Raw genomic sequence first — 22,692 nt, 5'->3', positions numbered from 1 at the left:
GCTTGGTGATGATGAACTCCTTGAATTTGATCTTATCTGAGAAGCACCTTATCTGTCCTTCAATTCTAAATGAAAGTTTTGCTGGATAGAGCAATCTTGGTTGTAGGTCTTTAGATTTCATGACTTGGAATATTTCTTTCCAGCCCCTTCTTGCCTGTAAGTTCTCTTTTGAGAAATCTGCTGACAGTCTGATGGGGACTCCTTTGTAGGTGATTGTCCCCTTAGCTCTTGCTGCTTCTAGGATTCTCTCCTTCATTTTAATTTTGGCTAATGTAATTATGATGTGCCTTGGTGTGTTTCTTCTTGAGTCCAACTTTTTTGGTACTCTCTGAGCTTCTTGGATTTCTTGGAAGTCTATTTCCTTTGCCAGATTGGGGGAAATTTTCTTTTATTATTTGTTCAAATAAGTTTTCCACTGGTGGCTGTGCCTTTCCCCCTTCTGGTACCCCTATAATTCGGATATTGGAGCGTTTAAAGATGTCCTGGAGGTTCCTAAGGCTCTCCTCATTTCTTTGAATTCTTGCTCCTTGACTCTTTTCTGTTTGACCATTTTTTGCTTTCTTCTGGTCCACTCCATTGATTTGAGTCCCAGTTTCCTTTTCATCGCTATTGGTTTTCTGTGGAATTCCATTCATTTCCATTAGTTTCGCCTTCATATGTTTGTCTAATTTGTGGCTATAATCAACCAGATCTGTGAGGATCCTGATGACCAGTGTTTTAAACTGTGCGTCTGAGAGTTTTGCTATTTCTTCGTCGCTTAGATTTATCTCTGGGGCTTTGAGGTCTTCTTGCGACATTTTTGGTCTGTTCTGGCCCTTTAAGTGAGAGAAGCGGCGCCTTGGACTCCCAGGTCGCTGGGTTATGATGCTGTATGTGGAGGTGGGGTCAGAGCAGGGAAATGGCGGCGCCCTCTACTGCCGCTTGCCGCAGGGACGCCGGGCCCCGATCCAACCGCCCACTCCCTCGCCTGTCCGCTCGCGTGCAAATAGGCGACCGCAGTCAACATGCAGCACCGCCTCCCCACTGTCTCCTCTGCAGTCGCTCACCTGGTGGGTTGCTTGGTCGCTCACTAGGTCCAACCCTGCGTCTGGATTCCGCGCCTGGGTCCCTCTGACCGAGTCCTCCTGTGCAACCCCTCACCAGATGCCGGTTTCGTCCCTTACCGGTCGGGCTGAAGAATTTGTTGTTAACGGACTTCCGAAAAGTTCAATTTTCCGTGTTCTGGTTGTGTTTTCTGATGCTAATATTTAGTTGTCCCTAAACTTGGTTGTGTGAGAAGGCACGGCACATCCACCTATACCTCCATCTTGGCGGAAGTCTCCTAAAAATGTTTTAAAAAGAAGAACAGAATTGTCATTACAGCTACCCATATTATTGGAGTAAAAGGTGGACATCGAAATGACTAATACTCTGTGTTTCTGCCACAGATCAATCCATGTTTTAAGATGCCACCAAAATTATTTTTTCACTGTATTTTCTCCATTACCATTTAGTCCCCTTATACACCCCTCCCCTCAGTAATCACCACACTCTTATCCATGTACATGAGTCGATCCTTTTTGCCTGATCCCTCTATCCTCTAACCTTCCCCCAAAGCTGTCATCCTGCTCTCCATTTACAAGCCTAACCCCCACATGTTGTCAGCTTGTTCTCTCTCTGTAAGTCTGCCACCAGAGTTGTTGCTGCCCATTTTCTGAATGGCAGTGGCAGTGCAGATCCAGGCCTCACAGCATAGCACTATGACCCTACCCAAAAAGAGACGGATCAGCACATTTTGCTTTCGTACCATACTAGTCCTGGATAAGCCATACATGTTAAAGAAGATAGTGAAGACTTCCGGCAAAGATGGGGGCGTAGCCAGATACATTTTGCCTCCTTGCACAACCAAAAGAAGAAGAACAAAAATTTAAAAACAAAAAATAACCACAACTGCCAGAAAATCAAACTGTACGGAAATCCAACAACCAACGAGTTCAATAAATGTTTATTTAGACCAGTAGGAGGAGCAGAGATGGGCAGCCAGGGTAGAGAGGACACACAGCAAAGTGGCGGCTAGTCGAGCAGCCAGCCCCACATTTGTGTGCAGATAAACCAAAAGTAACAACTGGGGACGAAGACAGACCATTCAACACAGGGTTCCAGCACAGGGAAGTAAAGCCTCAGAATCTCTGATTGAAAAATCCCGTAGAGGTTGACACTGGGAGAGACTCCCAGCCTCACAGGACAGTTCATTGGAGAGACCCACAGGGTCCTAAAACATACACAAACCCCACCCACTGGGAATCAGCACCAGACGGGCCCAATTTGCATGTGGGTAGTGGGGGAAGTGACTGAAAGTCAACTGAGAGCTGAGTAAGCGGCACTGTTTCCTCTTGGACCCCTCCCCCAAAGACAGCATGACAACGCCCTGCCCTGGCAAATACTTAAGGCTTCACCCCTTCCTATGTAACAAATGTGCTGAGACAAGAAAAAGGCTCAAATGAACAGATCAGAGCTCCCAAGAAAATACAATTAAGCGACGAAGAAATAGCCAACCTCTCAGGTGCACAGTTCAAAACACTGGTAATCAGGATGCCCACAGAATTGGTTGAGTATGGTTGCAAAATGGAGGAACAAAGGAAGGCTAAACTAATTGAAATGAAGAGAAATGCACAGGAAACCATTCGTGATGAAAAGGAAACTGGGTCTCAAATCAAGGGAGCAGAAAAAATGACCAAACAGGAAAATATGAAGAAACAAAAATTCAAAAAAATGAGGAGAGGCTTAGGAACCACCAGGACATCATTAAACACTCCAACATCCGAATTATAGGGGTACCAGAAAGGGGAAAGGAACAGCCACCAGTGGAAAACTTATTTGAACAAATAATAAAGGAGAATTTCCCCAATCTGGTAAAGGAAATAGACTTCCAGGAAGTCCAGGAAGCTCAGAGAGTCCCAAAGAAGTTGGACCCAAGAAGGAACACACCAAGGCACATTAGAATTATATTAGCCAAGATTAAAATGAAGAAGAGAATCCTAGAAGCAGCAAGAGCTAAGGGGACAAGTCACCTACAAAGGAGTTCCCATCAGACTGTCAGCTGATTTCTCAAAAGAGACCTTACAGGCAAGAAGGGGCTGGAAAGAAGTATTCCAAGTCATGAAAACCAAAGACCTACAACCAAGATTGCTCTATCCAGCAAAGTTTTCATTTAGAATGGAAGGGCAGATAAAGTGCTTCTCAGATAAGGTCAAGTTCAAGGAGTTCATCATCACCAAGCCCTTATTATATGAAATGTTAAAGGGACTTATCTAAGAAAAAGAAAAAAAATATGAACAGTAAAATGACAACAAACTCACAGTTATGAACAACCACACCTAAAACAAAAACAAACTAAGCAAACAACTAGAACAGGAACAGAGTCACAGAAATGGAGATCACATGAAGGGTTATCGATGCGGGGGGAGGAAGGGGGAATGTAGGGGGAAAGGTACTGGGAATAAGAAGCATAAATGGTAAGTACAAAATAGACAGGGGGAGGTTAAGAATAGAATGGGAGCCCTGGCTGGTGTGGCTGAGTGGACTGAGTGCCAGCCTGTAAACCAAAAGGTTGCTGGTTTGATTCCCAGTCAGGGCACATGCCTGGGTTGCAGGTCAGTTCCCAGCAGGGGACGCATGAGAGGCAACCATACATTGATATTTCTCTCCCTCTCTCCTTCCCTTCCCCTCTAAAGATAAATAAAATCTTTAAAAAAAAAACACGAATGTTTAAAAAAAAAAGAATAGAATGGGAAATGGAGAAGCAAAAAAAAACCGTATGTATAATCCATGGACATGAACTGGGGGAGGGGAGGTGCTGGTGGGAAGCGAGGTGCAGGGCAGAAGAGAATAAAGGGGAGGAAAAAATGGGACAGCTGTAATGGAATAGTCAATAAAATATATTTGGGGAAAAAAGAAATGGAGGGGTGTTTTATTTTATTTTTTAAAATATATTTTATTTAAAAATATATATATATTTTATTAATTATGCCATTACAGTTCTATTTCCCCCCTTCATTCCCCTCCATCCTGCTGGAGGGGGTGTTTTTAATGACCATCAATCTCATAAGTCTCTTAAACAGAAATATAATATCTGAAGTTAAGTTTTTCCTAACCAGTTAAAGCAAACAAAATACTTACATTCCTTTCATTTTTTGTAACTATTTTATCTTCTACTTTTTAAAAATATTTATTTTTAAAGAGAGCAGAAGGAAGAAAGAGGAAGAGACATATCAATGTGTAGAACATCAATTTGCTGAAACTAATTCCAGCCATTTTTTATTTGTAACTCATACAGTTTCACTTCCAATATCTCCAATTTAAATTTTATTCTGCTTTCATAATTACCTCCTTTTGCAATCATGTATTTTTTATACTTCGTTCAGACTTTTAATTCTGGGGGCTCTTTTATATTTTAGTATTCTGTATAAATTTTCTTTCTTTTTAAAAATATTTTTAGAGAGAGGGGAAGGGAGGGAGAAAGAGAGGGAGAGAAACATCAGTGTGTGGTTGCCTTTTGTGTGCCCCCTACTGTGCCCCCTACTGCACAACCCAGTCACGTGCCCTGACTGGGAATTGAACCAGTGACTCTTTTGATTCATAGGCTGGTACTCAGTCCACTGAGCCACACCAGCCAGGGCCTTTTAATTTTTTAAAAATATTTTATTTAAACTTTCTTTTAATTTCAAACTTAGAGAAAGGCCACAGGAATAGTACAAAGAATTTCTGTTGACCTACCGTGCTCAAATTCCCCAGTTGTCAATATTTCACCACATTTGTTTTACCATTCTCTTTCTCTATTACAGACATATATGCACACATATATAAAATCACTCATATATACCATTTTGTGAATCATTTGAGTGTAAGTTGCAGACCTGATGTTTATAATTGTTTTTAAGCCATTTTTTGATTGTGTATTCTCACGTTAATTTCAACAATGAACCTACCAGCATTAAGCGTCAGTTTGGAAATCCTTATCTTGAAATTTGTGGAATCTTTTCTGATTGGTGTCTCAAGTGCAGGAAAGTTAACCTTTCTTTTAAATACATTTAAACATAAGTACTGTTGCTACAGCCTGCAGAAAGTGGAAGATGGAAGTTTTTCCTCTTCTGCTTCCCATGCTAATTGGGGTAAAGGTCACAATTTTATGGGTCTTTGTTGAGAGGCCTCACTAAGATAACTTAAAAGGGACCAACTACCTCTGTGACCTATTTTAATTGGATACTGTACTTCGAGTGTGTGAAAATTGCAGATTACCTCTTGTGTCTGACAGAACTAACTTACTCTGGAACAAGACGTAAAGGAATTTGCCGGAAGAACTTTTTTTTTTCATATTCTAGGTTCAAAATGAAGTCTTGATGGTAATTATGAGAGAATTAAGTAAGATCTGGCTAGATTAAAATAATCCTTTTTCCAAAGCTAAAGCTCTTTCCTTTGGACAAATGAGCCTCCTTTTTGGGTTCTTAAGCATTCCCCTACTCTTTGGTAAATTCTGCCCTCTCTGTTCTGAATGATGCTGTCATCATCTTGAGCGCTTCACTCAAGATCAGAGACTGAGTAATTTCAGCATTGGGAGAATCTAGTCCTTTGCTGTTCAAAGTGGCCTTTGCTGTACCCAGACTGGCGGAAAACCAGGATCTCAAGCCCTCCCCTCCATGTACTGAATCATAATCTGCATTTGAACAAGATTCCCCGGGTGATTTATGGGCTGTTGTTATACGGATTTGAGGAGTCTATATCATTATTCTTTAGGGAAATGGTCAGGCTTTTGTTAGTTTCTACAAAGATGCCCTCCTTCAGCATCCTGAAAACCAAGTGGGTCATGTAGAGCTTTCTCTGTGGGCAGTCCTTATAGATCTGAACCAGTTTCTTGCTCAAGGAAAAGAAAGAATAGGTTAGGTTAATGGAAATTTCCACATCACTTCTTTTCCTCCTTATCTCTGCAGGAGAGTTGAAAATCTTTAGCTTTTTTTTTTTTTTGCAGGTGTTTGGATGTGCTAGACAGAAACATTTTTTCTTTCTTGGCAGGTGATTAATAATACTGTACCGAATAAACTAAAACAGAATAGCACATTTTCTGAGACTGCAAAACTATTTTGTAAATTGCTTCTTGTTCCACTTACTATACCACAAAGTGCATTACTATGAGGATGCAAATTGTTAATGTGATGTTAAAGATTTGTTCTGAATATAAAAGCTGTCTGTTAACAAACTGCTCTCTACTTAGGATTGGGGCTGGAAATAATGCCTGAAAGAACTTGATACGATCAAAGTTTTGTTTACTCTCTGCCACTCCCCAAGGAAACTCATTAAAAAAAAATCTTGTTAGAGAGACAGGAAGGGAGGGAGAGAAACATCGAACCTGGTTGCCTCTTGCACACCCCTACCTGGGGACCTGGCCTGCAACCCAGGCATGTGCCCTGATCGGGAATTAAACCAGTGACCTTTCGGTTCACAGTATGATGCTCAGCCCACTGGGCCACACCAACTGGTTTTAAAGGAATGGATTGACAGTGCCTAGGGGAAGATTGTTATGAATGACTAGGATGCAGCTGGAGAATACCTCAAATAAAAATACTCTTTCTCTGTCCACCAGATACAAACGAGCCATTGGTAGTAATAGCTCAGCCCTCATCGGAAATGCCACATTTGACCCCAACTAATGAATTTCATACTAAAATGATGACACCAATTCATGACAAGGAGGATGTAAAGACTTCATCTAAGTGTTACATACAGGTCACTGGTATGACCTGTGCTTCCTGTGTAGCAAACATTGAACGGAATTTAAGACGAGAAGAAGGTGAGACACTCATAAAGCCTGTTGTTTTATATTCTAGTTTGAGGACTCTGTCCTTTCCTATGCGTTTTGTTACCATGTCTGTGATTCTTGCCAAGAAGACCTCATAAACCCTATCAGTGACATTCAGAACAACCTTGGCTTTCTGACAGCTGCTTGTTGTTAGTGTTTTGTTCCCTTAGATATAGCTCCTATCTCGTTTGCTTCAAGAGCACATTTTAATATGAATGACATTTGTAGGGCAACAGCAGAAGGAAATACATAATATTAGTATTCTTTATGATTTTGGCTGCAATGTATTTTAAGAAGCATACAAATTTCCTGATAAAGCTATGTTTAAAACTAATAAGTGGATTCCATAAATTTTAGTATTATTATACCCGGCCCATGAACGAGACAAAACCAAAGTTTGTTTAGAATTGTAGGGGTGGGCAAAAGTAGGTTAAATTACCAGCCATCATTATCTAAAAGATAAATCATAAGTAAGGGTATAAAGTAATAACAATAATAAGAAAACAAATAATACAAATAAATAACAGTAATTAATGAGTAATACAAGAATAAACTGTTTCGAGTACACACAGCTGTAAACCTATTTTTGCCAACCCTGTATATTCTCTTCCGACAATTTGATCTTTGCTTGCAGTAAAAGTGATCAAAAGTTACTTAATATTATGTGCAAATTTTAATCCGAGGTTATAAAATCTTAGAAATTCTACATTATTTATGATCGTTGGAGTGCATAGGTTCTTATGGATTGGTGTTTCAGGGTTCTTAGGATATAATCCCAGCAGTGGAATTGCTGGGTCAAAAGGCAGTTCCATTTTTAGTTTTCCGTGGAATGTTTTAGGTTACAAATTTACATTCATATTACTACACAGTATGACATAGTAGATTTGTTAACCATGGAGATGTGTGATTATGTTTAGTGAGACTGAAGTGATAGGCTTAGGACTTAGGTAGCCCTAGCCCCAGATGTTGTAAAGATATATGTGGTTAGTTATAAGGCCCAAATAAGTAAGATTAGTATAAGCTTATCCCTACTATTGGCGAAGTAACTCAAAACATATATGGTAGTAATGTAGGCTTCTGGCCAGTAGAATCGCCTAATATATAAAGGCCAAAACATTGTAACCAAATGTATGTTATACAGAGCCATCTTCATTTCAATGTCATCTTGCCTTCATTCTTTCATTTCTGCATCTTTCATTTCAGCCGCCATTACATCTAATTAAAATGCAGTCAAGGCTAAAGCTTATATTACACTTTGACTGAAAAAGAAAAAATGGAAGGTTGCAAGCAAATGAAAGTGAAAAGTTGTCTCTGAGGTTCCTGTTTAATTTTATGGTCACGTATTTTGGAGCAACTCAGAAATAGCCTTTTTCATGAGACAAGCAATGCCTGCGCGAATTACAAATCTTTTATTTAAAGATTTTATTTTTATTTATTTATTTTTAGAAGGGAAGAGAGGGAGAAAGAGAAGGAGGGAAACATCAATCAGTTATCTCTCCTACATGCCTTGACAGGGGACTGAACCCAGAACCCAGGCATGTGTTCTGACTGGGGATCAAACCAGTGACCTTCTGCTTTGCAGGATGATGCCCAACCTGCTGAGACACACTGGTCAGGGCTACAAATCTTTCTGTAAAAAAAATTTGTTAAGCTGATTCTCCCAGTTACTTTGTATTACCCCTTTACCACCTTTTCACCCAATTAGGAATATCATTGGCCTAGCTTGGGTGACCACATTGACCTTTTGGTTTTTTAAACCAGGTAACACTGGTCTTCACATTACATTTCTAAAAACAGAGACAAAGACTTCTGATTATAGTTTGAAGTAAGAATTTTTTAAAGATTTCATTTATTTTTAGAGAGGGGAAGGGAGGGGGGAAGAGAGGGAGAGAAACATCAATGTGTGGTCGCCTGTTGTGCGTCTCTACTGGGGTCCTGGCCCACAACCCAGGCATGTGCCCTGACTGGGAATTGAACCAGCAACCTTCTGGTTCATAGGCTGGCACTCAATCCACTGAGCCACACCAGCCAGGGCTGAAGTAAGAATTTTTAAAAATTATCCATAATTTATGTAAGTTTGAAACCTGTTTTTGAAACTTAAAATCAGAATTTCCTTTGTATTTCTGTTTGGCTATAGATTACATTCAACCAAATCAAAAAGATCTTTTCTTACTTTCTCTGTCCTCTTCTTAGTGACACTTTCCCGTGAACTGTTCCTCTGAATTATTAGCCCAGAGGAGCACTTTATATGGAAAGCTTAGATTATATGAAGTACTTTTTCTTATGAAAAAGTATTAAAGATTCAGTTATTTTTTTCCTTTGTATCACCACGCCCCCCCCCCCCCCCCCGAGCTGACTTACTAACTGCTAACCCTCATTCCCTGTCAGCTAGCCACCAAGTGCCACAGATTCCTAGAAAGAGCTGCCATTTCTCCTGTGTGTAATTAATTCTGGCCTGGAGAAGAAGAACGCTTGTTAACAAAAGACTTTCACCAGAGCACAGCGTGACAGTCATAAAATGAACTCCATTGTTCTGCTTCCGAGTTGTGTGGCAGTTCTTCATTCGAGGAATAAGAGCACTTTAGATTAGTGTGTGCCAGACAGGAAAACTTGAGAATTTTAAGAAATGACTATTATTTGATAATTTTATAATGTGTATGTTGGCACTTCCTTGGATTTTTTGCTACAACTGCAGTGGTTTCCTATGTTCATAGGTTCCTTTCTCTAGGACTCTCTCATTAGTTTCTAAAAATGCTTTATATTTACATAATAAGATCTCAACTGATTGCAAGTCATGGGCCTACTTCAAACAAAAAAAAATCTGTGTTAAATGAACTAATAAACAGTTATAAGACACTTGTGGAAATGTGAATGTTGCCTGGATAATTGATGATATTGAAGAATGATTTTAGGTATGATAATGGTATTGTGGTTATTTTTAAAGAGAACAATACCTTTTAAAAATATTTTATTGTTATTCTAGTACAGTTGTCTCAGATTTCCTCCCTTTACTTTCCTCTGCCCATCCCAGCCTCCACTCCCACAGTCCATCCCCACCCTGTTGTCCATGTCCGTGGGTCATTTATACATGTTCTTGGTCTAGTCCCTTCTCCTTCTTTCTACCATTACCCCCTCCCCCCATAGAAATATATATTTAAACATTTACAAGGGAAATATGATATCTGGGATTTGAAAGTAATCAGGGTAGAGGGCAGGGATTACTTGGCTAGGAATATAAATGAAACAAGATCAGCCTGGTATTATTGATAGCTGTTAAACTGTTGAAGCTGGGTAATCAGTATATCAAGTTTATTATGTTCTTTTGTGTGTGTATATATACATATGTATAAAATTGAAAAATTGCTTAATAAAAATTTTAAGAAATTAAGGCCCTTTTTTCAAATAGTTTTATTTGGTTTAGGCTTAACACTATATAAAAGTTAACTAACCCATTTCTCCACATTCACTTTAATCCTTTCACAGTTAAGTGGAAAACAATATTAGTACATTACTTTTTATAATTTTCATTTTATTTATTGTTTGATTTTATTTATTTATTTTCAGAAGGAGAAGAAAGGGAGAAAGAGAAGGAGAGAAACATCAGTGTGTGATTGCCTCTTGTGAGCCCCCCACTGGGGACTTAGCCCACAGCTCAGGCATGTGCCCTGACTGGGAATCGGACTGGCAGCCCTTTGGGTTTCAGGCTGGTGCTCAATACACTGAGTGACACCACCCAAGGCTATCTTTTAATTTTTAATTTTTAATTATTTTTAGAGATTTTATTTATTTATTTTTAGAGAGGGGAAGGGAGGGAAAAAGAGAGGGAGAGAAACATCAATGTGTGGTTGCCTCTTGCGTGTCCCTTACTGGGGACCTGGCCCACAACCCAGGTATGTGCCCTGACTGGGAACTGAACCGGCAACCCTTTAGTTCACAGGCTGGCACTCAGTCCACACCAGCTAGGGCCATTACTGGTTTTTTTTTTTAAATAAGGAGTTTTATCTGAATTGTTTTTCTCATCAATGCTCCTAGGAATATATTCTGTACTGGTGGCTCTGATGGCTGGCAAGGCAGAAGTAAGATATAATCCTGCTGTTATACAACCCCCGATGATAGCTGAGTTCATCCGAGAGCTTGGATTTGGAGCCACTGTGATAGAAAATGCTGATGAAGGGGATGGTGTTTTGGAACTTATTGTAAGTAACAATTTTAGTGTAATTAATAAAATTTCGAGACAATTTTAATGAGAATTGAGAGAAGAGTTCCAAAAATAGTTAAAGTTGGAAAGATGAGACATAAAAGGAAAATTAAGGGAGCTTGAAAATGGTAAGATAGGACTTCATGGTGACTTTCAAGCATGGAATGTAAAAGATAATCGTGATATCTCTATTAGAAACCAAAAAAGAAGAATTGGGTTAGAATGAATAAATGAAAATCAAGTTTTAAAAATATAATAAGATTCTTACCTATGACATGTAAAAGAATAAGTTCCATAAGATTGTAGTTATTTACTTATGGAGGGGGGAAGGGGAGAGAAAGAGGGTGAGAAACATCTATGTGGGAAACACTGATAGGTTGCCTCTCACTCGCCTCCTACTGGGGATCTGGCCGGCAACCCAGGCATCTGCCCTGACTAGGAATCAAATGGTGTCCTTTCAGTTCACAAGCTGGCACCCAGTCCACTGAGACACACCAGCCAGGGCTTCTCTAGTTGTTTTTGACACAGTTTTCCAGAGGAAAAGGCTTTTGCACCCACTGAACTCCAGTCAGGGCAAGTGGAATATTTCATAGAACCCTCAGATAGTTCAAATAATGAAAGTCTGCTGATAAAGAGGCTTTGAAGAAGCTACAACCCTTTTTGCCCATTCTGGTGGCGTTTGATGCTGTTTTTCACCAGGATTGTGAGCTGGTGGTCTTCATGTCAATCACAGAGCTGGAGGGAAGGGGCAGTTATAATGCCACATAGGTTGCTGTTTTATTGAGATTCATCTGATTTTCTTTTATTTCATCCTCACCCAAGGACATGTGTCCATTGCTTTTAGAGAGAGGAAAGGAGAGAGAGAAACACTGTTGCAAGAGAAAAGCATGGACAGGTTGCCTCCTGCACATGCCGTGGAACCGGGGATCAATCCTGCAACCTAGGCATGCGCCCTGACCAGGAATCAAACTCACAACCTTTCAGTTTGGGGATGAAGCCCCAACCAATTGAGCCACACTAGTCAGGCAGGGCTGATCTCATTTTCTTGAAGAAATGCTTCCTGTCTTGCTCAAGCTTTTAAATACCAAATTTCTGAGAAAGTTTATTTTAACCATTTTGTCAGTTTTCTTATTACTTTTATGAAGGATATAGTTTTTTAGAGATCCTTGCTGATATGACCATAATAGGTATCCTTGAATAAATGTTTTGTGATTTGTTGTATACTCTTCAGTCACTTCTCAGAGTATTTCAATGTTTTTTTTTTAACTTTTCTATTACAGTTTACTTTCAGTATTATTTTCTGTTGGTTTCAGGTGTATACCATAGTGGTTAGATAATCATATACTTTAGTGTTCTCCCTGTATATCCAGTACCCACCTGGTACTATATTTAGTTATTATAGTATTAGTGACTATATTCCCTATGCTGTAATTTATATCCCTGTCACTATTCTGTAACTACCAATTTGTACTCCTTAATCCCTTTACCTCTTTCATCCAGTCCCCCACATTCCTTTCTTCTGGTGACCATCAGTCTATGTCACTCTGTGTCTGTGAGTCTGTTTCAATTTTTTTGTTCATTTATTTTGTTCTTTAGATTGCACATATAAGTGAAATAAAGTGATGATTATTTTTCTCTAACTTATTTCACTGAGCACAATACCCTCTAGGTCTATCTATGCTGTTGCAAATGGTAAAGTTCCATTCTTTTTTATGGCTGAGTAATATTCCATTGTGTAAATGTACCACTGCTTTTTTACCCACTCATCTACTGACACTAGTGTTGCTTTCATGTCTTGGCTTTTATAAATAACTCTGCAGTGAACACAGGGATGCATATATTCATTTGAATTAATGTTTTGGGTTTCTTCAGATAAATTCTCAGAAGTGGAATTGCTGGGTAATAAGGGAGCTCCATTATTAATTTTTTAAAAAAATATTTTATTTATTTATCTTTAGAGAGGAAGGGAAGGAGAGAAGTAGAGAAATATCAATATATGGTTGCCTCTCATGAGTCCCCTGCTGGGAATTGGCCTGCAACCTAGGTATGTGCCCTGACTGGGAATCGAGCCATGATCGTGTGGTTCGCAGGCCCGCGCTCAATCCACTGAGCTACACCAGCCAGGGCCCATTATTAATTTTTTCAGGTATCTCCATACTGTTTTCCATAGTGGCTGCACCAGTCTGCATTCCCACCAACAGTGTATGAGGGTTCCCCTTTCTGCACATCCTGGCCAGCACTTGTTGTTTGTAGATTTGTTTATGATGGCCGTTCTGACAGGTGTGATGTGATATCTCACTGTAGTGTTAATTTGCATCTCTGTGATGACAAGTGATATTGAATATCTTTTCATATGTCTATGGGCCCTCTGTATGTCCTCTTTGGAGAAGTGTCTATTCAGGTCCTTTGTCCATTTTTTAATTGAATTGTTTACTTCTTGGGTGTTGAGCTCTATGTGTTCTTTATAAATTTTGGATAGTAACCCCTTATCAGATAGATCATTGATGAATATCTACTTTTATTCAGTGGGTTGTCTTTTCATTTTGATGATGATTTTCTTTCCTTCATAAAAACTTTTTAGTGTAAGGTAGTCCCATTTGTTTTTTTTTTTTTTTTTTTTTAAGATAGGGAACATTTAAAAAACTTTTTATTTTGAAATAATTTGAATATTAACAAAAAGTTGCAAATATGATACAAAGAACTCCCATATATCCTTTGCCCAAATTTCCCAGATGTTAACATTTAGAAACACTTGATTTATCAAACAAGAGTTTTTTTTAATTGATTATGCTGTTACAGTTGTTCTATTCCCCCCTTCATTCCCCTCCACCATACCCCCCCATCCCCACCATTACCCCCCTTTAGTTTATGACCATGTGTCTCAAGTCCTTTAGATTCTATATTTCCCATGCTATTCTTGCCCCCCCCATCTATTTTCTATCTACTGTCTATGCTACTTATTTTCTGTACCTTCTCCCCCCATCTCCTCCTCCCACTCCCCTGTTGCTAACCCTCCTTGAGATCTTCATTTCTATGTTTCTACTCCTGATCTAGCTGTCCTTTTAGTTTGCTTTCGTTTTAGGTGTGGTTGTTAATAACTGTGAGTTTGTTGTCCTTTCACTGTTCATGTTTCTTTAACTTCTTTTTCTTAGATAAGTCCCTTTAACATTTCATATAATAAGGGCTTGGTGATGATGAACTCCTTGAATTTGATCTTATCTGAGAAGCACCTTATCTGTCCTTCCATTCTAAATGAAAGTTTTGCTGGATAGAGCAATCTTGGTTGTAGGTCTTTGGATTTCATGACTTGGAATACCTCTTTCCAGCCCCTTCTTGCCTGTAAAGTCTCTTTTGAGAAATCTGCTGACAGTCTGATGGGGACTCCTTTGTAGGTGACTGTCCCCTTAGCTCTTGCTGCTTCTAGGATTCTCTCCTTCATTTTAATTTTGGCTAATGTAATTATGATGTGCCTTGGTGTGTTCCTTCTTGGGTCCAACTTCTTTGGGACTCTCTGAGCTTCCTGGATTTCCTGGATGTCTATTGCCTTTGCCAGATTGGGGGAAATTTTCCTTTATTATTTGTGCAAATACGTTTTCCACTGGTGGTTGTGCCTTTCCCCCTTCTGGTACCCCTATAATCCGGATGTTGGAGCGTTTAAAGATGTCCTGGAGGTTCCTAAGACTCTCCTCATTTCTTTGAATTCTTGCTTCCTGACTCTTTTCTGTTTGGCCATTATTTGCTTTCTTCTGGTCCACTCCATTGATTTGAGTCCCAGTTTCATTTTCATCGCTATTGGTTTCCTGTGCAATTCCGTTCATTTCAATTAGTTTCGCCTTCATATGTTTCTCTAATTTGTGGCTATAATCAACCAGTTCTGTGAGGATCCTGATGACCAGTGTTTTAAACTGTGCGTCTGAGAGTTTTGCTATTTCTTCATCACTTAGATCTATGGGCTCTGGGGCTTTGAGATCTTGCGACATTTTTGGTCTGTTCTGGCCCTTTAAGTGTGAGAAGCGGTGCCTTGGACTCCCAGGTCGCTGGGTTGTGACGCTGTATGTGGGGGCGTGGTCAGAGCGGGGAAATGGCGGCGCCCTTCACTGCCACTTGCCGCGGGGACCCACCGGGCCCGGTCCAACTGCCCACTCCCTCGCCTGACTGCCCGTGCACAAATGCACGACCACAGTCAACACGCAGCACCACTCCCCCGCTGTCTCCTCCCGGTCGCTCGCCTGGTCACTTGCTCGGTCGCTCACTAGGTCCAACCCTGCGCCTGGATTCCGCGAGTCTGGATTCAGCGAGTCTGGATTCCGCGCCTGAGCCAGTCTGACCGAGTCCTCCTGTGCAACCCCGCTCCACCAGCCACTGGTTTCGCCCCTTACCAGTCAGGCTGAAGAATTTGTTGTTAACGGACTTCTGAAAAGTTCAATTTTCCGTGTTCTGGCTGTGATTTCTGTTGCTAATATTTAGTTGTCCCTAAACTTGGTTGTGTGAGAAGGCACGGCACATCCACCTATACCTCCATCTTGGCGGAAGTCCAGAAGAGTTTTAGAGTGTACAGCTCTCTCAGTTGTTGACACGCGTCAGCCGCGCCTCAATCTCACGTGTGAATTCCTGGGTGTTAGGCTCCAGTCCCTGGAGTCTCCGGAGTTGCCCGCGCTTTTCCTAGAAAGCTACGGATCAGACTATAGAGGGTGAGGGCCAGAGTACAGCCAATCCTCTCCAGCGCCGGTGCTCTTCTTGGAAGCCCGACCCCTCGATCCCTCCCCGGGCCCAGGTAAACCTGCGGCCCGACTCCTGCTTGCCCTTCCGCTGCGACGAACCCCCCACGATTCTCCCATTTGTTTATTTTATTTTTGTTTCCCTTGCCTGAGGAAATAATCAGAAGAATATATTGCTAAATGAAATGTCCGAGATTTTACTGCCTGTTTTGTTCTAGGAGTTTTATGGATTAGTGTTACATTTAAGTATTTAATCCATTTTGAATTTGTTCTTGTATATGTTGTGAGAGGTGTAGTTTCATTTTTTTGCATGTAGCTATCCAATTTTTTTCCAGCACCATTTTTAATAGTTGTTTGTGGAAACTTTCCTCCAGTTTTATCATTGCTTTTTAGGGGAAATGAATTGATGAGCTCCTTACACACTCATTCCAAATTTCTGGTCCCATGACTTTAGAATTTAGTGTCCAACTAAACTGTATATAATGTCAACCAACACAAAGGGCAAAATATATTTTTAGACACATGTAGAGCACTTTTATCTTCCATTAACCTTCACTGAAAGCAATATTAATAGTTACATGATTTTAGCATAATGAAAAACTATACAGAGGGAAGCAAGGCATTGAATACAAGAAACAGTGAGCCCTGGTTGGCTAGTACAGGTGGTTGGAGCGTTGTTCTGATATACTAAGGTTGCAGGTTCAATCAACAGTCAGGGCACATAACAAGAATCAACCCATGAAAACATAAATAAGTGGAACAACAAATCGATCTCCCCCCCCCCACTTTCCTCTCTCTAAAATCAATCAATAAAAAAGAAGCAATGATTTGTCAAATTCTCTACAAGAAGTAGTGACAAAAGAGGAAGACTTTTCATGACATCCTTTTCTGTGTAATCTGTGGTAGCTGGACTATATCCTTGTTCAGTGTGGTATAAAAGTGTCCTAATGATGGTATCTAAAGCATAATTCTCATACAGAAAGGTCTTGTGTGACTATCCTATGTTGCAACAGTTATTTTAATTTAAAGTAATAACTTATGTTTAATGGAGGAAAAATTATATTTCTGAATAACAATGCGTTTGTCGTTAACAGGTGAGAGGAATGACGTGTGCATCCTGTGTACATAAAATAGAATCTACCCTCACAAAGCACAGAGGGATTTTCTACTGCTCTGTGGCCCTGGCAACCAACAAAGCACATATTAAATATGATCCAGAAATTATTGGTCCCAGAGATATTATCCATACAATTGAAGTAAGTGCCACTTTCTTTGTTCTTGCCTGTTTAGTCAGCACACCTTTGGATTGCTTCTGGTTTGTATCAGATAGAGGGAATGAAATAATCTTTGGTTACTCTAGACATCGTCTGTCTCAAAATGTAATGCAAACGTGTCTGCCCTTTTTTGGTATTTGTCAGGGAGAGTCAGGCAAAGGGATACTGGTGCTGTAAATCAGGAGCAGATTTAAAGTAGAGATACACCATATTCAAAAAGTATTTAGAAAATGTAACTGAAATACAGTTTGTTATGAGTAAGATTTATGTCGATCATTAGGAAGTGAGGCATTCTGCTAGATGCTTTATTGTTTGTTAGGTCAAAGCAAATGATGTATTTTTATGGTAAAGTAAGAAATTTAAAAGACCAAACCCTTTTCTTTGTGATAAATTCATCTTGTGTTCTTCAGGATGTCTTAAGTGGTAGCACATGAGGAAGCGCTTTAAAAATTTTAATATCAGCCCTGGCTGGTGTGATTCAGTGGATTGAGTGCCAGCCTGCAAACCAAAGGGTTGCCGGTTTGATTCGCAGTCAGGGCACGTGCCTGGGTTGCGGGCCAGGTCCCCAGTAGAGGGCGTATGAGAGAAAACCACACATTGATGTTTCTCTCCCTCTCTTTCTTCCTCCCGTCTCCTCTGTCTAAAAATAAATAAATAAATAAATACATAAATACATAAATAAATAAATAAAATCTTTTTAAAATAAGTTTTAATATCATATACCATTGGGGTTCTGGTGATCTGCAGGGGTATCCAACCTTTTGATGTAAGTACCTTTTTGGGTAAATACCCAGGAGAGGCAATGCTGGGTCATATGATAACTCTTCGTAATTTTTTGAGGAACTGCCACACTGTCTTCTATAGTGGCTGTACCACTTTACATTCCCACCAGCAGTGGGTGAGGGTTCCTTTTCTCCACAATCTCTCCAACACTTGTTTTAACCTGTCTTCTTAAGAATAGCCATTATCACAGGTGTGCAGTGGTGTCTCATTGTAGTTTTGCTTGGCATTTCCCTAAGAGCTCGTGAAGTTGAGCATCTTTTCATATATCTGTTTGTATGTCATCTTGGGAGAAGTGTCTGTTCAAGTTCTCTGCCTATTTTTTAAGTGGGTTGTTTGGTGTTGAGTTTTCTGAATTCTATTAACCCTTTTTAGAGCTGTTGTTTGCAAATAATCATCTCCTGTTGGGTTGTTTGCCTTTTTATTATATTTTATTGATTCTGCTATTACAGTTGTCCTGATTTTCCCCCCTTTGCCCCCTCTCATCCAGTGCACCCTGCTCCGTCACGCAATCCCCGCACCATTGTTCATGCCCTGGGTCATGCATTATAACATCTTTGGCTACTCCATTTCCTATACTGTAATTTACACCCTTACGGCTATTCTGCAACTACCTATTTGTACTTCTTAATCACCTCACCTCTTCACCCATTCTCCTCCCCCCTATCTGGCAGCCTTCGAGTAACTAACTACTTTTCTCTTATTTTCAAGAATCTCTATCTTTAACCTTTGGCATCTTTGCACCCATCATAATTAGGACTCTCTGTGCTTCCTAGACTTGCATGTCTATTTCCTTCACCAAATTAGGAAAGTTTCCTGTAACTATTTTTTCAGAGAGATTTCCAGTTTCCTGCTCTTCTTTTTTTGGCACCCCTATCAGGTGAATGTTGGGCTTCTTAAAGTTGTCTCAAGACTGTCCTCATTTTTTAAAATTCTTTTTACTTCTTGTTGTTCTGTCTGGTTGTTTTTTGCTTCTTTATGTTCCAATTTACTGATTTGATTTTCAGCTTCATCCATTCTACTATTGTTTCCCTGTAAATCGTTCTTTCCTTCAATTAGTGTATCCGTTGTTTCTCACTGAGTCTTTTTTCGGCTGCTAAGCTCACTAAATTCCTTGAGCATCCTTATAAACAGTCTACATCTGATAGATTGCTTATCTCCATTTCATTTAGCTCTTTTTCTGGAGTTTTGATCTGTTCTTTCATATGGGCCATGTTTCTTTGTCTCCTCATTTTGGCAGCCTCCCTGTGTTTGCTTCTATGTATTAGGTAGAGCTGCTTTCACTCCCTCTCTTGATAGTGTGGCCTGATGTAGAAGGTGTCCTGTGGGGTCCAGTGGCACAGCCTCCCCTATCACCCAACCTGGGTACTCAAGGTTCATCCTTTGTGTGGGCTGAGTACACCCTCCCCCTGTAGTTGAGCCTTGGTTGCTATTGCCAGATCAATGGAAGGGATTTACCCAGGCCAGTCAGCTGCAAGGACTGGCTGTGACCACTGACCACCACCCTCCACCCTCCATGGAGGATCAGCCGTGCAGGGGAAGGGTGGTGGTGCTCCGATGTGGTCTGTAGTTGCCCACTGGGTGCGCTGGCTGTGGGGTTTCCCGGGTGGTACAGGCCAAGGTCAGTCCCCACCTATGTGTCTCCTGGACTACCCTGCCTGAGCCTTAAAAAGCAATCTGAGATGGCTGCTACTTGTACTGGGCTTGTAGATTCTCAGGCAAAGCCAAGCTGTGAATCTAGGCTGGCTGCTGCTAGTGCTGGATGGGTCTGGGGCTCACTGAAGCCAACTGTTGCTTGTTTGATAATGATTTCGGAGCCAAGGCCAGCGATTCTTGTGGAAAAGCATCTTGGGTGTGGTAGAGCCTCTGTGGATCTCCATAGTGGGTCACACAGTGTTAGCCAGGTTGATGGAGTCTCAGATATGGCACCTGTTACCGGCTCTGGGTGTGTGTGGGGGAGGGGCTCAGAAAAGGAACAATGGCTTTTGCCCACCCCGATGCCAGACACTTCAGTCTCTCCCTGTGCACCACTGGTGCTCTTCAAGCTGCTACCTGGTACTGGAGCTCAGTGGGAGCAAGTCTGAGTAGGTGAGTCCATGTGTGGGTTCCCCAAGAGGAGCTACTGAGGCCTCAGCTGCCTTCTCCACCAACTCAATCCCCGCTGGTTTTTGCATCTGCGAGTTGTGGGGACTTATCTTCCTGGCACTGGAACCCTGGGCTGGGGGGCCTGGGGTTAGGGCTGGGACTCCTCACTCCTGAGAGATCCCTCCCGAATTTTTATCCGCATTGCTGTGGGACCAGCCTGTTCCGTGTCTGCGCCCCCTCCTACCAGTCTGGATGAATGTGGTTTCTTTAATTCCATAGTTGTCAGACTCATTCAGCTCGATTTCTGGTGTTCCTGAGTGATGGTTGTTCTGTATTTTAGTTGTAATGTTGATGTGGTTGTCCAAGGAGGCGAGCCGTGTCTGCCTACGTCACCATCTTGACCAGAAGCCTGCCCTAGCTATTTTTGAGGCGAAGCCCCAGTGAGTGAAGGTGACAGATGGGACTCCCTTCTTTTCTCTAGCCCCTCTCATGGAATGGAGGCTCTACTTGGGTGTCGTGGGCCGGGAAGGCTGAGGCCCTAATCACTGTCACCCCAGGTCACGAAGTGGTGGTTCTAAGCTAGAAGACCTCAGGCTGCTGAGGCTGCTGCCACTCCCTGCACTGAGTGCTGAGCTCCAACCCACCACGTGCTGCAGAGCACTGGCTCCCATCTTTCCTGGCAGAAGAAGCAAACCATGAAGCAGCTGCTAGTCTCTTCCCAAAGGAACTAAAGGTATAGCGGACCCAAGAATGCTCTTAAGAACAGTGGTGGCTGTGGTCAAAGGCAAGTGAGAGGAGACACAAGAAGCAGACTGCACTGTGGCAGGCTCGTTTGCAGGACACAAGCAGCGAGTAAGACGTTTTGAAGGATCCTTCCCAAGGTCAGAACGCGTATCAAGCGGTGGCCTCAAAAACATTCGTTTGTAGAGCAACTTATGGCACAGGGCACTGGGGAAACAGTTGAGCAGTCAGTCAGTGTGTAATAAGTGATTTTGCAGCTGGGTGCAGTCAGCGAAAGAGAGGCGGAGATCCCTTTCCAAACCTGTCATCCCAGGTGACTAGGGGCATACCAGAGCTCAACCTGCTTGAGGAGCAACTTAGACTCTTCACACGAGGGGGGAGAAAGACCTCGCTAAAATAATCCAGCCAGCCAATGGATTATTTTACAAACAAACAAGCAAATAGCAGTAACAAGCCCTGGGTGCGAGGGGCCAGTACCCAGCATGGCAGAATATTATTTAAAATATGTAAGGTTCCTACAGAACAGTCATGAGACACAGAAAAGGCAAATGGCTAAAGTAAACACAACCACATAAACGACATGAATATGAATGCATTAAACAATATAGTTAGAAGGTAGATATGGTGCCTTGGCCCATGTGGCTTAGTTGGGCGTTGTCCCGGAAATGAAAGGTTGCAGGCTCAATTCCCAGTCGGGGCACACACCTGGGTTGCAGGTTTGGTTTGTTTTGGGGTACGTGTGAAAGGCGCCAATCACTATTTCTTGCACTCACATTTCTCTGTGTCTCCTTCTTCCCTTCCCCTCTCTGTAAAAATAAACATGAAAAAATCGTACTCTTCCCCCAATATTATTTATGAATTTTGCATTCCTTCTATATTGATTGCAAGTGTTAGTTTAATCAAATACTCAATTCCTATATATACCTATGTGTTCTGGGTTCTTTATTGTTTTAGTGAAATATTTGAACAAGTCTGGTGCTAAACATAGTGTTTTAACTATTATAACTTTAGAGTGTACTGATATCTGAGAGGGCAAACTGTTCCTCATTGTTAGTTTAAAATTCCTTGGTTTATGTAGTACATTTTCTCTTGTTGGTAAATTTAAGTGTTTAAGTTTTAATATTTTTCTCCATGTCTCTAAATAATATTTGTTCCTTGGTGTTTCAATTTAAGGAATTGTTCACTGATACATCAGCATCGGGTTAAGAAGATTTAACTTTTCCCTCCTCTCTTCTTTCTCACACCACACACAAAAGCCTTCTGAACTCCCATCCTCCCTATGAACTCTGCCCTTCCAAGCACCATCTTCTCTTCATCTCTTCACAACCCAGCCTGGTGGAAAACGTGTTTGCCCTCTTCCTCCTGGTGCACTAACTCAAACCATCCCAAATGTATTACTGTTTCCTCTTGACTCCCCACTGAGACTGTTCTGTTCGAAGATGACAGATCTCTGTGCTGCTAAAACCAGTATTTCTGATTTTACTTCAGTTCTGTGCAACATTAGATACAGTTCCCTCCTTGAAATAGTCACACTTGGACTTTTGTCATCCATCTCTGGCACCCAGTTTCCTGGTTCCCCTGCTGTATTTCTGAACATCTATCTTCATTTTCATCTGGGGATCCCCCAACTCTCATGTTTTAGAATCGTAGAGGTACTCAGAGCTCAGGTCTTGAATCCCTTCTTTATATGCTTAACTTAGGTGGCTCACTCAATCCTATGGCTTCCTTTTACTTTTAAAGATAATGTATTAAAACTTACTATATTTTAACAGTATTTAATGAAAGTTATTAACTCTGCATATTTAATTTAGAAAACTTTAAATTTCTAGAGATAGCTCAATCTCTCCACACAGTAATGCTACTTAACAGAAAATGAAAGGCGAGTGGTTCTTGTCTCTTGAGGTATAGACAGGTACATGTCATACATACTTTCTGAATACATTTATGTAATTGAAGCAATCATTTTGGATACTTCTATTAAACTGTACCAGAAATAAAGACCCTTGAAAACTCCAGAACTTCAATATTACTCATCTTAAAAATATTTTAAAAACTACGTTAAGA

General features: G+C 41.0%; 1 protein-coding gene across 2 annotated transcripts in view; it reads left to right on the top strand.

Annotated features, from left to right (window-relative positions):
• Positions 1–22,692, top strand: part of ATP7A (ATPase copper transporting alpha) — an 86,602-nt gene that overhangs the window by 19,295 nt on the left and 44,615 nt on the right. Inside the window, exons 4-6 of one of the 2 annotated variants that reach the window (XM_037132197.2) lie at positions 6,617–6,823; positions 10,865–11,028; positions 16,843–17,004. In XM_037132197.2, coding sequence (XP_036988092.2) covers positions 6,617–6,823; positions 10,865–11,028; positions 16,843–17,004 — 533 coding nt within the window. The remainder of the gene's footprint in view (positions 1–6,616; positions 6,824–10,864; positions 11,029–16,842; positions 17,005–22,692) is intronic. The other variant, XM_037132198.2, reaches the window with a different exon arrangement.

Source organism: Artibeus jamaicensis, unplaced genomic scaffold (genome assembly GCF_021234435.1).
Source record: "Artibeus jamaicensis isolate MK-2021 breed Jamaican fruit bat unplaced genomic scaffold, CSHL_Jam_final contig_241, whole genome shotgun sequence".
NCBI classification, from domain to species: Eukaryota; Metazoa; Chordata; class Mammalia; order Chiroptera; family Phyllostomidae; genus Artibeus; species Artibeus jamaicensis.
Note: the sequence above shows the minus strand (reverse complement) of the source record. Positions and strands in the feature narration are given on the sequence as shown.